We start from the raw sequence: 21,359 nt of genomic DNA on the forward strand, positions 1-21,359 counted from the left end.
GTCCCTCTCTAGGCCACGGAGAGCATGCAGATGAGAGCAGGCACCAAAGGACCCCAGCGCCCCCACCAGCCCGCCCTGCCCGGGCTTCCACCACTCACCCTCAGGGGCTTTGTCCACCGTGAACCAGAGCTTGAAGCGCGCGGAATGTTCGTTCCTCAGTTCCTCCAGCTCCGGCCGCAGCAGGATGTCCTTCTCGGTCTGTGGGGGGACAAGTCCGGGGTCAGGAGGATGGCGGCAGGGACTGCCCTTGGAGACACTCATCGCCCAACGGCTCGTCGTCGCCCACCCATGGGCACACGCTGGCACAGCTCCAGGAGAGCATGTGGCACAGCCCGCCAGACTCCTAGACACATCGCCCCCTCCTCTCGCACAGGCGGGTCACGCTGCAGGTGGAGATGCTCATGGCAGGTGCAGCCGCAGGCGGGTTTGAACGCTGTGGGGAGATGCGCGCGGCATAGTGGGAGTGGAGAGAGTGGGGAGCAGCACAGCAGGCGGAGCGCTCAACGACCGGACAGAGGGAAGACTGGGAGGAAACGGCCAACACCCTGATCCTGACGGCCCCTAGGGGGTGACTGTGATACTTAAAATATTAACGCGTGACTCAGTGAAAGAATGAAGGTCACCATGCTCATCCCTGGGACAAGCCTTCAGGGTCCGGCATCTCAGGTTGCACATCCATAAATCAGGAAATCGGACGCCTGCAGCCCACACAGCCAGAGTTCAGCCCATGGCCCTCTCCTCCGGGAAGCCTTCCCAGACTCCGCAGGGGCACGACACGGAGTGTCCATCCTCCCACACCATTGCCCACACTGGGTAACAACTTTAATCTTTGCCAATCAGACCGGTAGAAGGTAAATCTCATGTTTTATATTTTACTAGTGACCCGGTACACGGATTAGTGCACACTGAAAGGAAATGATTTAGAAGATGGCCGGCGGGGCGGGACTGGGCGAGACAGGCCAGATGCGCTGGAGCCAACCTCCTGCAGCCCCTCCCCAGCCGGCCCCACCTGGGGCGGCGCCGGGGCCACGGCTCAAAGGGCGTCTGCGGAGTGAGCGGGGTCCCTCCGGTAGGTGGGGTCTTGCAGCCTGGTGGAATCTCGTGGGCCCGTCTAGAAATTGGGCTCCCTCCCCTCTGGTTCAGGGGTGCGTCACCGAGAACCACCGCTGCCAAGTCACCGCAGCTCAGCGGCTCCTGTGTTAAGCGCCTGCCCCCTGGTGGTCAGTGTGCATCATACCTACCGGCAGGTTGGCCTGTCGCTTAGCCTTTTATATATATAATTAATAAGTAAGTTTGTCACTGGTCTAGTCATAGCTTTTATTAGTTTATAAAACTCTTAATATTAAGGATAGTCTATTGGTGATATGGTTTTTCTTAGTTCTTTATCTTTCTACATTAATATGTTCTACATTGATATGTTTTTAATTTTCAGCAGGAACTCAGTCCACCAGTCTTTCCTCGTGGCTCAGTCTGGCTTAGACTGGCCGTCCTCAGCCATTCGTTCACTCCACAGCACTTCTTGGGAAAACGCTCCACTGGGTTGTTTTGCTGTTGTTGTGTTTGTACATGTACATCTTAACCTAAGCTTCATTCTACGTCAGGTAAAGGGGGGATCTACTTAGTTTTTCCCAAATGCATAGCAACTAACCCAACATTCATTTTCTTCTTTTGTATTTCTTAATTGCTTATTTAACAAGAACCTACTCCTAAGCTCACAAATGCAGCTTCAGGTTCAGGAACACGGGTCAGTGACAAAGTTTCCATGGTTTCAACCCAAAGACATTCTTTACATCCAAGGTCACTCTGCCCTCAGAAAGCGTCCCGCCTCCTCAGCCTCCCACGGAATCATACTTTCTGCGGAAGAATGTGGAGCACTTCCCCCTTTTGCGTGTCCTCCATGTGCAGGGGCCGTGCTAATCTTCTCTGTATCGTTCCAATTTTAGTACATGTGCTGCCGAAGCGAGCACCCAACACCCATTTATTTTCATTTTTTATTTTTCTTAATTTTTTAAAATACATTTTTATTGATTTCAGAGAAGAAGGGAGAGGGAGACAGAGATAGAAACATCAATGATGAGAGAGAATCATTGATCAGCTGCCTCCTGCACGCCCCACACTGTGGATCGAACCTGGGACCCTTCAGTCCACAGGTTGACACTCTATCCACTGAGCCAAACCAGCTAGGCCATCCAATACCCATTAAAAAAATGTTTTTATTGATTTGAGAAAAAAAAAAATCAACGTGAGAAACATCTATCGGCTGCCTCCTGCACACCCCCCGCTGAGGATCGAGCCCACAACCCGGGCTTGTGCCCTGACCAGGAACAGGATGCCGCTCAGCCCGAGCCCCACCGGCCAGGGCCCGACACCCATGTCCATCTCTCCTCAGGCTGCGATGCCTCTGCATCATATACAACGTCTCATAGACACCAGGGCCTGTTTCCAGGTCAGATGTTACAGAACCTTCTGCAGTGATGGGAGTGTTCTAGCCTGTGTCAGCCGATGCAGTAACCACTGGCCACATGTGGCTACGGAACCCATGCAATATGGCTAGTGAGACTGGAAAAGCAAGTTTTACATTTTGATCTTGATTAATTTAAATGTGAATGGCCACATGTTCTAGCATGTTCCAGCACAGTCTAGACCAGTGGTTCTCAACCTTCTGGCCCTTTAAATACAGTTCCTCATGTTGTGACCCAACCATAAAATTATTTTCGTTGCTACTTCATAACTGTCATGTTGCTACTGTTATGAATCGTAATGTAAATAGCTGATATGCAGGATGGTCTTAGGCGACCCCTGTGAAAGGGTCGTTCGACCGCCAAAGGGGTCGCGACTCACAGGTTGAGAACCGCTGGTCTAGACGTTCGTTGTTACCCAGAAATGCAGTAGGACCAGAGAGCCCAGGTCTCACGTGTGGCTCTAGAGCCGCGGTTCCACCAGGTGCCTTTACAGTGCGATGTCACATCCTGTGCTAAGTTCCGCCTGTTCTCTTCCTTTTCAGAACTCCCTTGGCTGCGCATGTACCCGTCTCCCTGACCACTCTGCACTGCTGTCATGTGAAAGGGGGGAGTATTACTTTATAAGGAACCGGCACCTTTAGAATCTCAGCCCCACTGCTCTTCACTCTCCCTAACGTCCCAGCTTTTTGTTTTTATCCTCCCCTGAGGACATTTTTCCCATTGATTTTTTTAGAGGGAGTGGAGGGGAGGGAGGAGTGGGAAAGAGAGAGAAACATCCATGCGAGAGAGCCACAATGACTGCTCGGGCACGTGCCCTGACTGGGGCCGGGGATCGAGCCTGCACCTGAGGCACATGCCCTGACCAGGAATCGAATCCTCTACCCTCAGGCCATGGGCTGACGCTCTAACCACTGACCCACCGGCCAGGCTAATGTCCTTCTGAAAGGCGTGTTCCCTTAGGTGGGGCTTGGAGCAGAGCCCCGTGTCCTCCCCCTCAGGAGAGAGCGGAGGAGTGGCAAGACCCGGATGGGCAAAGTGGCCATTCCCACTCGGCATGGCCTATGAGCCCCTGGGTCCCGGGGACCCTCCTGGGGGCTGTGAGGTCAGACGATTTTCATCTGATACGAGGACTTGATGGGCATTTTCCACTCGTTCCCCGAGGAAGGTCATCGTGACCTGAGCCACCACACCGAGAGCAGAAACAGGCATGGAGCCAGACATTACAAAGGCTTCCCAGATGTAAAACAAAACGACGTTCTCAAAAATACGGCTATTTTCCATAAAATATGCTTGGGTCCCAGTGATTTTTCATAAAATACCCTGGCTCCACCACTTCCTGTAACACATGGGCACACCCTCTCTGGGTCTCCATGTCCAGAGCGTCGAGGTAGGGCAAGCGCACCGCCCTGGCTATCGGGCTAACAGGCGCGGGGTGCCCCGCTGGGGGGCAGAGGGCGGATGGCCTCCAGAGACTCACCCAGCACGGACAAGTGCAGCTGCTGCTGGCCCTCCTGCCGCCCCCCCCCCGCCCCCGCATTCTGGCTCTTTCCACCCACCCCGGGCCCCGTGAAGGCCACCCTGGTTGGCCACAGGGCGATTTCCTGTAACTGTGCAGGGTCCAAGGACCTTAGGCCAGTCTCCATCCCCCCGGCTCAGTTTCCTCACAGACGATGGTGCAGAGACTGGGCCAGACACAGCCCGCACCTGGCACGGCCTCCACACGGTGGGAAGGGATGTCTCATCTCGGCCTCCCCATACGGGGACGTCACTATAAAACCCACATCATCAGCCATGAAACAAACACTGAACCAGGAAGGACTTGTGATGACCTTGCTCATTCCAGCTGAGGGGTCAAAGCACAGAGAGGGAAAGTGACTTGTCCAAGGCCACACAGCGGCCAGGGTGGGCAGGCAGCAGGCGCGGGGAGGACAGGCACTCAGGAGTGAGAGACCAGGTCCCAACCCTGCCCGACACCCCAGCTCAGGGCCCTGGTGCAGGGGGACTCAGCACTTCTCCTGTGACACGGCCCGTCTCCAGGCCCCCCCCAGCCCCGGCCAGCATCTGCCCACTTCACTGGGGGGTTCAGAGCTCTGCTCACGGAGGGAGCTCTGAGGTTCGGAGGAGCTAGTCTCGGGTGGGGGTGCTCCAGGTGCCTGATGCCTCTCCAACCCCCAAGTGTCAGGCCAGACACGGGGCTCTGGGCTGAAAAGCCCCACCCCCACCCGCTGCTGCAAAGGGTGCCGGGCACACGCGCTCAGAGCACCCCTGTTAGCTGCCCCGAGCACCTCACAGACCATGTCCCGCCAGGCCCTGCGCCCCTCAGCAGGGCCGGGTCTGCACCTCGGGACGCCCACTGACCTGGTTGGCAAAGAGCAGGTGGCACACGGTGTGGTCGTCCGGGTCCTTCATGATGGCGCGGATCACCTGCAGCATCGGGGTGATACCTGCGAAACGGCAGCCCCACAGGCTGGGTGAGCCCCGGCTGTACACACAGGCCAGGTGTCGCACAGGCGCCAGGGGAGGTGCCAGGACCTCGGGCAGCTCACAGCTGCTCACATCTGTGCGCCCCACACCCTGACCCCACGCACAGCATCCACGCGCTGGGGACTCCGAGAGGGGCTCCGGGACCACACACCTGTCCCGCCCGCGATCATGCCCACACACTTCACCGTCTTGATGACTGGGTTGGATTTCTTGTCCGGACGGATGGCGAACTTTCCTGGGGAGAGGAGAAAGGGTGAGGCCCGCTCTCCAACACGCTGTGTCTGGGGGTCGGATGGGCTGGAGAACCTGCCCACTTGGGGGTCCGAGGCGCAGGCACCCACCATCCAACGCCAGCCAGGTAGGGGGAGGGAGGGGCAGTGGGACACAGGACCAACTCGATGCCAGAGGAGCCCAGCATGGCTCCCTCGTGCGGACGGCGTGGGGAGCAGACGGCCTGGGGAGCAACAGCGGCTGGCGCCCGGAGGCTTCCGGCACAACCTCCCGCTTGTTTTCAGCCAAACGAGGCTGGTCTGTGGGCTGGATGAGGCCTCCAAGGGCAGCAGCTGCAACCCCTGCGCTGGCCCACTTATCCCCTGTACAGCTGGGGAAACTGAGGCCCCGCAGAGGAGACAGCTTGTCCAACAAGAGTCACCCAGAAGCAGCAGTCAGGCCCTGCACGTCCTCGGGGGCTCCAGCCCGCTCACCTTTGCCCTGGTAGACCAGCAGCCCGTTCGGGCCCCGGAACTCGATGGTGTCCCCGATCTTCATGCCTTCCAGGTACTGGGACATCTTCCCTCCGCTGGGGAACTTGGGGTGGGTGTCTTTGAAGTAAACCTGCAAGACACACCCCCACAGGCCTCACTCCCATTCCCCGGGTTGCCTCATGGGAAGTGACTCTGAGGGGTCCTCTGCAGCCTGGGGGTGCCCTCAGAGCGCCCCACCCACCCATCAAAAGGCACCGGCTGTGCCCGGACCCCCAGGAGCCTGCCCTTCCCCAACGTGTCCTTGGAAGGCAAAGCGTCAGCCTGGTGGACACAGGCAGCCGACCCCATGGCTTCATCTGACGTATTGACGTTCCTCCAAGAACTTCTCCGTGACCTTCCGACGAGACGCCGAGGCTGTCAGCTCAGTAAAGGCCAGCGGCTGCGGCTGCAGGAGGTGGGCCAGCCACGCCCTCCGTGCTGTGCAGCTCTCCCATCCTCCGCTGCCATAAAAGCCTCACCCTCAGAACAACTTCCTGCCCTGCGCCCCCTGGGGCTCCAGCTTTGGAAAAAGGAAGCAACACAACCCTCAGATAAAGAGACGGAGACAGGCGCACTTGCCTGCCCGCATGGGGCATGTTCCCCGGGCCTTGAAGGGCAAGCCAGAGTGATGGGCAGACAGAAAGGCGGCTGGGGAGGGAGGGAGTGCAACAGCCAGGCGCCTGCCAGGGCTGGGACTCAGGGAGGGAGAGGAGCTCGATGGCTACAACACAGGGGCGGTGTGTGGAGGGTGTGGGGGGACAGGGAGTGCAGGGAGAGGGAAGGGCGGTCAGGGCACGCTGTGTGCCAGGCCAGGACTGTGACCTCTATCCTGGGCCAATGGCGGCCAGCGTGGCCCCCCAGCCAGGAGGGGCCTGGTCAGCGTGAGTTTTTTATCCTCTACTTGAACCCCCCACACCTCCGGAGTGGTTTCAGCGAGGACAGATGCTCGAACCCTCACCCCTTCCCTCTGCTTCTGCACGAAGCCCCAGACCTTACCAGCACCTCCCAGGCCCCGCCTGCCCTGCTGACCCATCGGACCTGATCCACTGCCCTTTGGGGCCTTAGCCCTTGTGCTTCCTCCTGACCTCAGGGCCTTTGCACCTGAAGGCCCTTCTCCTCTTCAGCTGTCGCTGCCTCCTCGCCGCCAGATCGCACTCGCTGCCGCCCGCTCAGGAGCAGCTCTCACCCACCCCTGCCCTGTGTCGCCCCACTCTGCAGCTCCCCAGGCCACGCCCGTGTGCCCTCACACCGCACCCCGCGAGTGTGCGCAATGTTTCCCAGGGAACAGTGCCCAGAAAGGGACCCGCTGGCCACGGAGCTCATGTGGCTGAACGCAGTGCAGGGGAAAGCGAGCTGGGCCAGCGGCTCGGCCCGCCTGGTCCCTCTTCTGCAGATGAGCTGTCCCTGTGTGAGGACCCGAGCCCGGCCCTGCCCTCTGCCCAGACCCCACGCGTGGCCGTTGCTTGTCGGGCACATTTGTTCTGCACTCAGAACCAGGCGCAGGAGGCACCAGGCCCGCAGAGACCAGGCTCGGGGGACATGGGTCCCCGGAGGCCTCGGCTATGATGTGGTCACCCCCACACCTGTCTCCGCGTGGTGTGGCCCCCAGACCTCACCTTGATGACCAGGTCCACGAAGCCCTTGTCGTCGTCACTGGAGACGGGCGTGTAGGGCCGAATGACCAGGTTTCCATCGATCCGAGCCGAGAGGTAGATGTGCTGGCCTGCAGGATGGGCAGCGGTGACCTGGGTCAGGGACTATCCCTGCAGGACCGCTGGGCCTTGTCAACCAACCGCCCGGTGCCCACCCCGCATTCAAACCGGCCCTTGCTCGGCTCCCACTGCCGCCTCAGGGAAGCCCAGCTTCCCGCCACCAGCCTCTGCTTGTGCTGAAGCCACTGCCAGGGCCACCGGGGTAACTCCTCTCTCGTTCTGACACTTACTCTTAAGGCCTGTGGCAGCTGTCACCTCCTCCTTGAAGCCCTCCCTCATTGACGTGCAAAGTCCCCCCCTCTGACCTAGCACCCGCCTCCGTCAGAGCTGGGTGGGGCCACACTCACCAATAGGGAGGCCCAGGACATGCTGGGGTGACGGCAGGGCAAAGCGGAACCGCCGGGTGTCGTGGTTGATGATCTGCAAAGAGGCCGAGCTGTGGGGTGGCGCCCAGGGCAGAGCGACCGCCAGACCTCAGAGCCCCCCTCCTCGCCAGTGCCCCCAAGTCACTGAGGGGAGTGACACCGATGTCGCGTGCAGACCGTGTGTGAGGGCACAGAGGTCGGGCACACATGGGTGAGCCTCTGTTCTCGCTGGCCCTGGGAAGGGCAGTCACTGCCCAGGGCCCAGAGCAAGCCTGTCAGAGCGGGAGGGGAATTCAGGGTCCCAAAGGGAGGCTGCAATGGCTCAGAAAGTTCCAGGGGGCTGCCCTGCACCTGGTGCAGCCAGGAGGGTGGTGTGGCGCGGCGGCTGGGAAGGCAGCTGCGTGTCCAGCACGTGTTCACAGGAGGCTGGTGACATGGCCAGGTCCACCCACAGGCAGTGTTCTCACCGGGCGGGGTGGGCACAGACTCCTCAGAGGGACAGAGCAGCTCTGAGCACCACTGGAGCGTGCGAGCGAGGCAGGTGGTCTGGGTCTCAGGAAAGATGGCTCCCGGCCCCGCTCAGGGCATGGGGCTGCTGGTGGCTGGTGCGTCTACCCCAGCAGCCCAGGCCTGCAGCTGCCTTCCCAGAAGCCTTTGCCCTCTGGGCAACGGAGCCCCAAGGCCTCCTGGGAGCAGATTCCAGAATTACTGACTGGTCCTGAGGCTCACGGCCAGAAACACACACACCAGACAATTTTGGAGGAAGAACGGAAATGAGAGGCAGCGATAATTACTGTGCTGGGCACCCTCTCTCAGGGCCCCGCGGTCAGGCCAGATCTGCACGGCTCAGCATGGGGCCGGCACCAGGAGGCTGCTGGCCGCCATGATCTGAGAGCAGACCCAGCGCCTCGGGGACCTTCGGGTCACCTGTCAGGTCCAGTTCAGAGAGAAGGGCAGCAGCAGGCCCTTCCCCGGGCCCGTGGGGAGGACAGCAGAAGTGTCAAAAGCAGGACCCCTGCTGACTGTGCAAAGCCATCAGGCTACTGCTCGGACATCTGCTACCTGCTCATCGAAGGGGACTGGAGGTCTGCGGTGTGACATCCCTATGAACATATACTAGACCAGTGATGGCGAACCTATGACACGCGTGTCAGAGGTGACACGCGTGTCAGAGGTGACACGCGTGTCAGAGGTGACACGCGTGTCAGAGGTGACACGCGTGTCAGAGGTGACACGCGTGTCAGAGGTGACACGCGTGTCAGAGGTGACACGCGTGTCAGAGGTGACACGCGTGTCAGAGGTGACACGCGTGTCAGAGGTGACACGCGTGTCAGAGGTGACACGCGTGTCAGAGGTGACACGCGAACTCATTTTTTTGGTTGATTTTTCTTTGTTAAATGGCATTTAAATATATAAAATAAATATCAAAAATATAAGTCTTTGTTTTACTATGGTTGCAAATATCAAAAAATTTCTATATGTGACATGGCACCAGAGTTAAGTTAGGGTTTTTCAAAATGCTGACACGCGGAGCTCAAAAGGTTCGCCATCACTGTACTAGACAGTCGTCAAAAATAAGGAATCAGTCCGGACAGCGTGGCTCAGTTGTGGAGCATCAACCTATGAACCAGGAGGTCACGGTTCAATTCTCAGTCAGGCCACAGGCCCGGATTGCGGGCTCAATCCCCAGTGTGGGGCCTGCAGGAGACAGCGACAGCAGAAGTGTCAAAAGCAGGACCCCTGCTGACTGTGCAAAGCCATCAGGCTACTGCTCGGACATCTGCTACCTGCTCATCGAAGGGGACTGGAGGTCTGCGGTGTGACATCCCTATGAACATATACTAGACCAGTGATGGCGAACCTATGACACGCGTGTCAGAGGTGACACGCGTGTCAGAGGTGACACGCGAACTCATTTTTTTGGTTGATTTTTCTTTGTTAAATGGCATTTAAATATATAAAATAAATATCAAAAATATAAGTCTTTGTTTTACTATGGTTGCAAATATCAAAAAATTTCTATATGTGACATGGCACCAGAGTTAAGTTAGGGTTTTTCAAAATGCTGACACGCGGAGCTCAAAAGGTTCGCCATCACTGTACTAGACAGTCGTCAAAAATAAGGAATCAGTCCGGACAGCGTGGCTCAGTTGTCGAGCATCAACCTATGAACCAGGAGGTCACGGTTTCAATTCTCATCAGGCCACAGGCCCGGATTGCGGGCTCAATCCCCAGTGTGGGGCCTGCAGGAGACAGCCGATCAATGATTCTCATCATTGATGTTTCTATCTTTCTCTCCCTCTCCCTTCCTCGATGAAGTCAATAAAAATATATTTTTTAAAAAGAAGGAATCAGCTTTGGGATAGACATGGAAAACTGTCCATGTTCTATGGCTGGGTGAAAAAAAGGCTATTAAAATTCAGTGTATGCACCCCTGGACCTCCACCACCAGGTGTATACAGACGTGATGCCTGAGAAGGCTCAGGCTGACGGCAATGGGACCCACTGCACAGTGTGGGGTTGGGGGGGGGCTGGTGAGTGGGACCCACTGCACAGTGTGGGGTTGGAGGGCTGGTGAATGGGACCCACTGCACAGTGTGGGGTTGGAGGGGGGCTGGTGAATGGGACCCACTGCACAGTGTGGGGTTGGAGGGGGGCTGGTGAATGGGACCCACTGCACAGTGTGGGGTTGGAGGGGGGCTGGTGAATGGGACCCACTGCACAGTGTGGGGTTGGAGGGGGGCTGGTGAATGGGACCCACTGCACAGTGTGGGGTTGGAGGGGGGCTGGTGAATGGGACCCACTGCACAGTGTGGGGTTGGAGGGGGGCTGGTGAATGGGACCCACTGCACAGTGTGGGGTTGGAGGGGGGCTGGTGAATGGGACCCACTGCACAGTGTGGGGTTGGAGGGGGGCTGGTGAATGGGACCCACTGCACAGTGTGGGGTTGGAGGGGGGCTGGTGAATGGGACCCACTGCACAGTGTGGGGTTGGAGGGGGGCTGGTGAATGGGACCCACTGCACAGTGTGGGGTTGGAGGGGGGCTGGTGAATGGGACCCACTGCACAGTGTGGGGTTGGAGGGGGGCTGGTGAATGGGACCCACTGCACAGTGTGGGGTTGGAGGGGGGCTGGTGAATGGGACCCACTGCACAGTGTGGGGTTGGAGGGGGGCTGGTGAATGGGACCCACTGCACAGTGTGGGGTTGGAGGGGGGCTGGTGAATGGGACCCACTGCACAGTGTGGGGTTGGAGGGGGGCTGGTGAATGGGACCCACTGCACAGTGTGGGGTTGGAGGGGGGCTGGTGAATGGGACCCACTGCACAGTGTGGGGTTGGAGGGGGGCTGGTGAATGGGACCCACTGCACAGTGTGGGGTTGGAGGGGGGCTGGTGAATGGGACCCACTGCACAGTGTGGGGTTGGAGGGGGGCTGGTGAATGGGACCCACTGCACAGTGTGGGGTTGGAGGGGGGCTGGTGAATGGGACCCACTGCACAGTGTGGGGTTGGAGGGGGGCTGGTGAATGGGACCCACTGCACAGTGTGGGGTTGGAGGGGGGCTGGTGAATGGGACCCACTGCACAGTGTGGGGTTGGAGGGGGGCTGGTGAATGGGACCCACTGCACAGTGTGGGGTTGGAGGGGGGCTGGTGAATGGGACCCACTGCACAGTGTGGGGTTGGAGGGGGGCTGGTGAATGGGACCCACTGCACAGTGTGGGGTTGGAGGGGGGCTGGTGAATGGGACCCACTGCACAGTGTGGGGTTGGAGGGGGGCTGGTGAATGGGACCCACTGCACAGTGTGGGGTTGGAGGGGGGCTGGTGAATGGGACCCACTGCACAGTGTGGGGTTGGAGGGGGGCTGGTGAATGGGACCCACTGCACAGTGTGGGGTTGGAGGGGGGCTGGTGAATGGGACCCACTGCACAGTGTGGGGTTGGGAGGGATCACTCACATTTCACACACAGAATTTTTATAGTGAGCACATATAAATCATACATTACTTCTGGAATTAAAAAGCAAGGAAAATGAATTTTAAGAAATGAAGATTAAGAAAGGAATGGATTTCAAAACCTTATGATTTCATTTGAGTAAGAAGACAGTGTGTATGAAACATCAGGAAGAACAGTGTGGTCTCACTGGGAGGATGGCCTTCCCTCTCTGGTTAATCTCTTCTATGGACTCGGACACAATCACTCCCACCTCCCACCAGTCGCAGGGAGCCAGGCTCTGTGCCGGGAGAGCTGAGACTCGAGGAGCTCGGGGGAGGTGACTTTCTGTGCTCCATGACTCAGTTCCCCCTGTGACCAGAAATAGCTCCGGGGAGGGACTTGGATCGGGGAAGAGTAAGGGGCACAGGGCAAAGGAGGGAGGGACGGTTTTAAGTCAGGAGCAGAAGTAAACGAGGGCAGGAGCAAGCCTCTCGGAGGGGCGGGCGGGTGGGGCGGGTGGAGCCGCGGAGGTCAGGGTCACACAGGGAGTCTGCGCAGAGGGAACAGCCCCGGGTAGAGACCCTGGGGGGGCGGGGAAGGAGGAGGAGGGAGGAGCCCTTGTCTTCAAGGAAGAGGCACTGGGATTGGAAGCACCTGGGACCACCCAGAGGCCACAGCCTGAGTCCTGGCCCCACCTCTAGCTGACAGCGTGACCTAAATGCCCTCCACTCCTCTCTGGACCTTCTGTAGGACAGTGAGTGTGGTTCAGAGAACGTGCTCTGTGGCCAGAGACCTGGGTTCAAATCCCTCTGCACTTACTGGTAACCATAGAAACTGACATCACCTTGCTTTCCCCACCTGTTAAATGGGCAGATAGCAGGACCTGTGCTTCAGAGGGGGCCGTGTCCTGAGCACAGAGCAGGCGCCGGGGAAATGCTGTGATGCTGACAAGGGGAGAGATGCCTCTGGGGGCCGCGCCCTGTGACCCCGCAGGGCCGGCACTCACCTCCTTGTCGATGAGCCGCAGCGGGTACTTGATGTCCGGGCTCTCGAGGGTGATGGCCGGGGTGGAGCGCTGGAACAGCTTCATGAGCAGGTTGTAGAGGAACCAGACTGGGGAGAGGACCACGTGGCCCAACTGAAAGGACAGGGACAGACCCACAGGTCAGTGCAGGCACGGGGCGGGGCTGTCACCTGCCCTTCCCGCCAACACCAGCTGGATCCCTCTGTCAGGAATTCCCTTTCCTCACCTTCTGCACCCAGGGAACCCCAGCGTGCATTCTGGTGCCGCCTGGGAGCAGTTACAAAAACCGGACTCCTGGAACCCATCAGGGCAGTACTGAGTCACTGGAAACCTCCCTTTGCCCCGAGGAACAGGGATGAAGAAAGCTACATGACGGAGCATGCCTCCCTTTTCACTCTGGCTGCCAGGAAGCTCGGAGTTAAGTTCCCAAGTAACCGTGCTTACTCTTGAGCGCTGTGTATTTGTGCTCCCTCCCTCCCTCCCTTTCTTCCTTCAGCCACCTTCCCTCCATCTAGACAAGCAGACAAACCCCTGAGCCCTGGGGCTCTGCCTTCAGGTGTGAGGGGCGGCTAAGGCACTGAGCTGGGCTCTAGGAAGCTCTGGTCCTTGTGGCTGTGTGACCCTGGGCAAGTCCCTTCCCCTCTCTGAACCGAACTGGGCCAGCCATCTGCAGGGTTCTGGAAGCTCTGAGAGGTCCCTGCTCAGCACCATGCTGGGCCCCGCACAGGCGTGAAGCTCCTGACAACCCTATGAGGTTGGTACTGTCATCACCACCATTTACAAATGAGGAGAAAGCTCAGAGAGGTGAAGCAACTCGCCCACTGACCTGAGTCCACCTGTCTCCCCAATCACACACTTAAACCTCAGGCCCACACTCGCCCCCTTGCGTGGCCCTGAGCCTCCTCCTGCCGCCTCCCCCCCCCCACCACACACACACATCTCAGTCTCACAAAGACACTAAGGGGTGCTTTGGATTTTTTTTAAAACAGAGAAAACCCAAAACCCATGGCAGGATAGCTCATTGCTCAGTTTACCCAGAGAGGACAGACGCCTTGGCAAAGACAGACAACAGGCCTCCTGCCCTTTCTGGCTGTTTTCGTCCCTGGGCAGATCACTCAGCCTCTCTGAGCTGTTTCTCCATCTGTGAAATGGGGATCATAAGCCATACTCCCAGGCTGTGAAGATGGAAATAAGCCATGGAAAGTGTCTAACCCCGGCCAGGTCCCCGGCAGGCCCGAGCCCACAGGGCATCCGCTGTGCCGCAGCGACCCCTTGGCCATCCGGAAGCTGGGTCCTGAGCAGCCTCCGCTATCTGGGCACAGGAAAGGGGCGGGATGTCAGGAGCCTCCTGACGCCACTTAAGGGCCCACCACTGCCCTGAGAGCTCCCTCTCTCCAACCACGAGGAAACGCTGAGGGCCGTTCTCCAGAATAAGTGGCCACAACTTCAAAATGTCAATGCCCCAAACAAAGAACGTCTGAGAAGCTGGTCCAGCTTAGAGGAGGCTCTGGTAGGCTGAGTGTGGCCCCAGAAGAGACGTCCACCCGGAACCTGGGAATGTGACATCTGGGAAAAGGGCCTTTCACATGTAATTAAACTAAGGATCTTGAGATGAGATCATCTTGGATCATCCCAGGGGCCCTAAGTCCCATGACAACCTTCCTTATGAGAGAGAAGGAGCCTCAGAGACGGCCATGTGAAGTGATGGGGCCACAAGCCAAGGAAACCGAGGATGGCCAACAGCCATGAGGAGAAGCAGGAAGAGGCGGGAAGGGCTCCCCTCGACCTCCAGAGTGCGGCCCTCCCACACTCGATATCAGACTGTGGCCCAGAACTGTGAGAGAATACATTTCTGCTGTTTCATGCCACCCTGTTTGTGGCAATCTTCACGAAGCCCTAGGACACTAATACTGAGGCCAAGAGACAGAACAACTGAATGCAATGTGCAGTCTTGGATTATCAGTGATGGCGAACCTTTTGAGCTCGGCGTGTCAGCATTTTGAAAAACCCTAACTTAACTCTGGTGCCGTGTCACATATAGAAATTTTTTGATATTTGCAACCATAGTAAAACAAAGATTTATATTTTTGATATTTATTTTATATATTTAAATGCCATTTAGCAAAAAAAAATGAGTTCGCGTGTCAGAGGTTCGCCATCACTGGATTAGATCATGGCCTGGGGAAAAAAATAGTTATGAAGGGCAATCCTGAGACAATGGTGATATATGAATTCGGGCCCATGGATCACACAATAGTGTTGTATCCATGTTACTTCCATAATTTGCTCACTACCATGCGGTAGGCAAAAGAATGTCCTTCTTTTTAGGAGAAAGTATTTAGGGGCAAAGAGCATCATATCTATGACACTCGAGTAGTTAAAAAATATATACACACACAGTAAAGCAAATGTTAACATTTGGTACATCTGCAGGAAGAGTATACAAGTGCCCTTTAGACAGTCTTGCAACTTTACTGTCAGCTTGAAATTATTTCAAAATAAAAAGTGGGGCATGGTGTAGGGGAGCCCACGCTGGTGGTTCAAACAGGGAGGCTGAGACCCAAAAGTTCACACAAAACACTGGCTCTCAAGAAAGCTGTGTCAGCCCTGGCCGGGAGTTCAGTTGGGTAGAGCATCATCCCGATACACCAAGATTTCAGTCACGCACATATGAGAATCAACCAATGAATGCATAAATAAGTGGAACAACAAATCGATATTTCTCTCAAAGCAATCCTATATAACAGTGGTTCTCAACCTTCTGGCCCTTTAAATACAGGTCCTCATGTTGTGACCCAACCATAAAATTATTTTTGTTGCTACTTCATAACTATAATGTTGCTACTGTTATGAATCATAATGTAAATATCTCATATGCAGGATGGTCTTAGGCGACCCCTGTGAAAGGGTCGTTTGACCCCCAAAGGGGTCGCGACCCACAGGTTGAGAACCGCTGCTATATAATAAAAGCCTTGCCCTAGTCTCTTTGGCTCGGTGGACGGAGTGTTGGCCTGCAGACTTAAGGGTCCCAGGTTCGATTCTGGTCAAGGGCACATGCCCGGGCTGTGGGCTCAATCCGCAGTGGGGGGCGTGCAGGAGGCAGCCGATCAATGATTCTCTCTCATTGATGTTTCTATCTCTCTCTCTCCCTTCCTCTCTGAAATCAATAAAAAATATATAAAAATAAATAAAAATAAAAGCCTAATATGCTAAGTGTCCGGTCGTCCATTCAAACAATCAAAGCATAATATGCTAATGATATGCTAAGGCCACTCAACTGCTAGCTATGACGTGCACTAACCACCAGGGGGCAGGCGCTCCGACTGGTAGGTCAGCTTACTGCTGGGGTCCAGCCGATTGGGGGATTGGGGACTGAGCGAGATGGGCCAGACACACCCTGGAGCTTCCAGCAGTCCCTCCCTGGCTGGCCAACCTCCCGCATCCCTCCCTGCCCCTGATTGCACTGGTGGGGTCCCTTGGCCTGGCCTGCGCCCTCTTACAATCCAGGACCCCTCAGGGGGTGTCCGAGAGCCAGTTTTAGCCCATCCCACAGGCCAGGCCGAGGGACCCCACTGGTGCACGAATTCGTGCACCGGGCCTCAAGTCAATAAATAAAAGCTAAAAAAAAAGTTGTTTCACAGCCTGTTCACTCACTCTCCCTAGGAAACCTCCCTGACTTTAGTTCTCTCAGCAAATGGCTGTGTGTGTTCTTATCATAATACTACAGGTTCCCCTTTTTGCCTTGGCTGCCAGGAAGCTTAGACCCAAGTTCCTTGCTTCCATGGAGGCCTCTCTGCTTCCTTTGTGGGACTCCTGAGGTGTCATATTATTTTTTTAAATATATTTTTACTGATTTCAGAGAGAAAGGAACAGGGAGAGAGAGAAATATCAATGATGAGAGAGAATCATGGATCAGCTGCCTCCTGCACACCCCCTACTGCGGACAGAGCCCACAACCTGGGCATGTGCCCTTGACTGGAATCGAACCTGGGACCCTTCAGTCCGCAGGCCGACGCTCTATCCTCTGAGCCACACCAGCCAGGGTGAGGTATCGTATTCTGCAGAGCACAGATCTAGAAGTGGCCCCTGCCCTATTGAGGGCTGGGTGAGATGACCTTCACCTCTCAAGGCCAAGCCCTACTGCTCCCCACTTCCTGGAAACTCCCCCCACGCCCATCAACCTGGGAGGCTCTCTGAGCCTTGGCCGGCGTTCTCTTCTATAGAAGAGGAGAGCCATTGCCCTGCCCACCTCCTAGGGCAGTGGTCGGCAAACTGCGGCTCGCGAGCCACATGCGGCTCTTTGGCCCCTTGAGTGTGGCTCTTCCTAAGCCTTAGGAGTACCCTAATTAAGTTAATAACAATGTACCTACCTATATAGTTTAAGTTTAAAAAATTTGGCTCTCAAAAGAAATTTCAATCGTTGTACTGTTGATATTTGGCTCTGTTGACTAATGAGTTTGCCGACCACTGCCCTAGGGGATCTGGGATATGAGATGAGATGAGGGTGGCACAGGTCACGGAGCCGTCCATAACCTGAGAATTGTGGGTACACAGAGGAGCTTTTCCTGCCACCCTCATGGGGCCACTGCCCCTGGGAGTTGGAATACCCAAGCGAAGGAAGGGCAGAGGCTCCAGATCCCACACCAGGCCTGGCCCTGCCTCCCAAACCGGCGCAGCAGCTTCAAGCTGCCCGGCTGCCGCTGGGTTACAGCCCTTTGTTGTGTGTCTCTCCCAGGCAGGGCCTCCAGGCTGGGGCAGCAGGCCTTGCCCCAGGGGGCCCCTGGCCTGTGACCGAAGGGTCTAAAGGGAAGGCCTGCAGGGGCCGGGCCAGACCACCCCCTGCCCAGGGCCACCTGCCCATTTAACTAGCACCTACCGTGTTCTGGGAACATGGGCATTTCCCCCCTCCCGGGTCTCATTTATGGCCCTGGCTGGCAGCCCTGGACTCGGGTCCAGAGACCAGGGTTCGAGGCCCAGCTCAGGACTTCAGGAGAGAGTCCCCACCTTTCTCAAATGCATGAGGGTGGTCCCTTTCATGGCCAGGGAGGAAATGAGGCAGGAAAGGCTGTCACTGCTTCAGGTACGGGACCTGAGTTCCCTGGGATAATCCTCCATCCAGCCCTCGGCCTCAGGTGCTGGCAGGAAACTGAGGCCCAGAGAGGACCAGTAACTTGCCCCAAGTCACACCAAAGCCAACCTCGGAGGCCCACACTCATGACAAGTGACACTGTTGTCGCTGCTTCTCAGAGAGATTAAGTGACTTGCCCATGGTCACGTGACAAGTCAGGGGCGGAGCCAGGATCCAAACCCAGGCCTGTCAAGCCCCAAGAATGGCTCCTCCCAAGCCGCCTCCCAGGGCAGGTGCCCTCTCTGGGCCCCAGTCACAGAGCCCAGAGCCCAGATCCCCACTGACCCCCCACAATCCGATATCCTCTCTCCACGGTGAGGCCCCAGCTGCCCAAACCAACAGGCCGCTCCACCCCCTCCTCAAACACCCACCATGGCTCCCCACTGCCTACACTCAAGGCCCCACTGATGACCACACCACCGGCCACAAGCCCTTCTTGCCTTAGGCCTTTGCATATTCTCCCTTCTGCCCAGAACACCCTTCCTCTTCCCTCAGCCAACCAGCAAACTCCTATTCACCCTTCAGAGCCCAGCTCAATGTCAAATCTTCCCTGACTGGCACTCCCTAGCTAATCAGGCCATCAGCAAACTTCCACAGCCCCGGCCTCCCTCCTGAACTCCCTGCTGGTGAGGACTATTCAGATGATTCCTCTGCCATAAGCCCCTCCCTTGTCAATCAGAAAAGCCACATCCTTGGGGAACGCTGTTTAGGGGAAAGCGGAGTTCCATTCGCAGGAAGTCGCCATTGTTGGGAGCCTGGAAATGAACCGAAATGGCCTTAGAGGCCACTGCAGCTCTGTTGGTTCTTCCAGAGTTAACCCCCCAGCACAGCTGTTTAAGCGCACAGCCAAGTTCAACAACACAAGACCCTTGGCCTGCAGCTGGCTTCAGCCTGAGAAGCACCCTCCCTTGCATTTCCTCGGTGACTCACCCTCACCGGGTGGGAGATAGGCCAACTGTGTTCTTCATTGGACAAATGGGGAAACTGAGGCTCGGGGAGGCCCAGGGAGGAGTCTGGGCTTTGGTTCCCGGTTTTCTGTCCCTCACCCCGAATCTCTCCAGCCCCAAACCCACAAACGCTCGCCTGTGGTGAGTGTGGGGCCATGAGAGAGACTCATATGTCAACAGCCCTGAAGGCAAGTCCAGAACACGGCCTCAGCCCTGGCACAGCCCTTCGAGATCCTGGACGCCAGCCCTGGGGGCAAACAGCTGGCCAGCTCCCCACCCTGGTCACAGTCAACACCAAACAGTGGAGCCCGTAGCCCAGCTCCAGGAGGGCAGGGGGTGTGGCTCACCTGTGCACCCCCAGCGCTCGGACCAGGGGCACTCGATCAGTATTTGTGGGTAAACTTGTGAAGGGACAAGTCCCACCCCCATCTCTCTCTGACTCTTTGTGTCTGGAAGTTTCAGGAACAAGGGCAAGAGGCCAGATCCCTCCCCGGCGAGGGTGGGGCATGCACGGCCCATCCTGTGTATCGTGCAGCCCACAGCCCTCCCCAGGGCACCAGGGATGGGGTCTGGGATCCCGGCTTCCTGCTGTGCCCTCACCTGTCAGGCACACCCACTTCCCAGAGGTGGCGCATTGGAGCCACTGCAGGAAGAATGCCGAATGCTCCCTGGGCGGCTGATAAATGCTGGGAGCCTTCCAGTCCCGGCTCCCAACAATAGGGGACTCCCGCAGAGCTGGGAGGCGGGGCTGTACAACCCCCATTTCAGACGAGGAATCTGAATTCCTATCTGGGGAGGCCGCTGTGGGCAGGCCCGCACTGCCGGTCAGTCCTTCAGGCCACAAACCCCAACGGGCACACCTGCAGGGCCTATGCAGGACTTGGGGGTCACAGGCCAGGGGACCCCGCCCTGAGGAGCTCAGGTCAGGGGGAGACAGACACGGCAGAGAAAAGGCGCAGTGGAGGGCAAGGGCTGTGCCTGCAGAACGTGGGACGCAGTTCCCACACTCGGGGGTGAAGCAGGCTCTGAGCCCCCTCCCTGTCTACGGCACCCTCCCACCCCTGCACCCTCCCACCCCTGCACGCAGCAGGCAGAGTAAACAGGAGGCAGATGGCGGAGCCAAGGCCTCACCCCAGCTCCTCAGCTGTGCAGCTTGTACCCATAAACATAGCCGCACTAGCGCGCGCGCGCGCACGCACACACACACACACACCACCGCGCCCCAGCCACTCCAGGGTTCTAGAAACAGCTGCCTCCAGGGCCTTGACCTGTTGCTCCGTGGTCTGTGCTCTGCCCCATGAGGGAATCCCCCATCTGCCTTTCCTCACCTCTGATGACACAGGGGGGGAGGGGTGAAGGAAACGGGGTGTCAGTCCCAGGATGTCTCCAGGGAGCCCCCAGCTCACCCACTGTAGCTGAGGGGCTGGGTTGCCTTGCTCCCCGCCACAGGGCACCATCCCAGCTGCTCACCCCCTGGCATCCCCCACTGGGACCCTGGCATCCACTCTGCCCAGGTCAGGTCTGGGTGGGCGGGGGGATGTGCCAGGACCTCCGACCCGGCAGGCCCGGCCCTCCCCACGGGCCAGCCCCCTGCGCTGAGGCTTACCTGCCTGCTGCCTGCCAGCTGTCCCACTGGGATCTGAGTGGCCACCTCCCTCCTGGTCCCCTTCTCAGGAAGTGGGAGGGGTGGAGGAAGTTCTGCAGGGGGGCGGGGGCTCCTCGCCAGCAAGTGCAGGAGAGGGAACCCAGGAGGAGGGGCAGGTGGACTGCAGAGCTGCCTTCTGCAGGGGGACCACCCGGTTTCCCAGGGGTCACAGCTGAGGCAGGGGGCTGCCAGGGACACGTGGGCTGGGCCCACTGAGCCCTTTACAGCGGCTGAGGGCAGGGGAGCCAGGCCCCTCAGGTGGCTGGTAGACTCAAGTGCCAACCCCTCGGGCTGGGCCCCCCAGAGGGGAGGCGGCCTCCCTCGGAGCCTGGAGCCTGCACATCCCAGATAAGCTGCCTGGCGCCCCAGCCCGGGCTGGCCTCCCTCAGACTGCGGGCAGCCCCTCACCGGGCGGCCCAGCTAGGTCTGCTATGGGTATTCTGGGCCGGGGGAGGGGGGGGGGGTCCTCAGCAGGGCCCGCGAGGAAGGGGCAATTCCCACCTCAGGTCTCCTGACCCCAAGACAGGACTCTGCCCCTCACTCACACGGGGGCTGCCAGGGGGCCCTGGCAGTTCAAACCACGTGTGCAACAGCCACGTGCTGGGGACACAGCGACAAACCCAACCAACCATCCACCATCCAACCAACCAACAACGCTGGGAGAAGGTGAGAACCCCGCGGGGTGGGGGCGGGAAGGCAACTTCTGGGAACATCGTCAGGAGTGAACCTGAGGCGGGGGGTGCCCACAGCTGTGCCTGGCAAGGCTGCTTCCTGGTCTGAACACCCCCAAGTCCTGGCTGGGCCCTGGCTCATGAGCAAACGCCCGGCCCTGGAGGAGGCTCCCCGCCTGAGGGAGGAGGCAAGTGCCTCCACGTCCAAGAGCTCGGGGTGGAGATGGAGGCAGAGGTGCTGGGCCTA

At 57.9% G+C, this 21,359-nt stretch overlaps 1 protein-coding gene across 1 annotated transcript in view; it reads right to left on the minus strand.

Annotated features, from left to right (window-relative positions):
- The window catches only part of LOC102241808 (NADH-cytochrome b5 reductase 3), a 24,733-nt gene extending 4,270 nt beyond the window's left edge, over positions 1 to 20,463 (minus strand). Inside the window, exons 1-8 of the mRNA XM_014535112.1 lie at positions 20,403 to 20,463; positions 12,704 to 12,835; positions 7,749 to 7,821; positions 7,306 to 7,412; positions 5,651 to 5,780; positions 5,098 to 5,181; positions 4,821 to 4,906; positions 99 to 198 (exon numbers count right to left, since the gene is read on the minus strand). Of these exons, the coding sequence (XP_014390598.1) occupies positions 99 to 198; positions 4,821 to 4,906; positions 5,098 to 5,181; positions 5,651 to 5,780; positions 7,306 to 7,412; positions 7,749 to 7,821; positions 12,704 to 12,787 (664 nt within the window). The 5' untranslated portion in view covers positions 12,788 to 12,835; positions 20,403 to 20,463. The remainder of the gene's footprint in view (positions 1 to 98; positions 199 to 4,820; positions 4,907 to 5,097; positions 5,182 to 5,650; positions 5,781 to 7,305; positions 7,413 to 7,748; positions 7,822 to 12,703; positions 12,836 to 20,402) is intronic.
- Positions 20,464 to 21,359: the final 896 nt, after the last annotated feature.

Source organism: Myotis brandtii, unplaced genomic scaffold (assembly GCF_000412655.1).
Source record: "Myotis brandtii unplaced genomic scaffold, ASM41265v1 scaffold138, whole genome shotgun sequence".
NCBI lineage: Eukaryota > Metazoa > Chordata > Mammalia > Chiroptera > Vespertilionidae > Myotis > Myotis brandtii.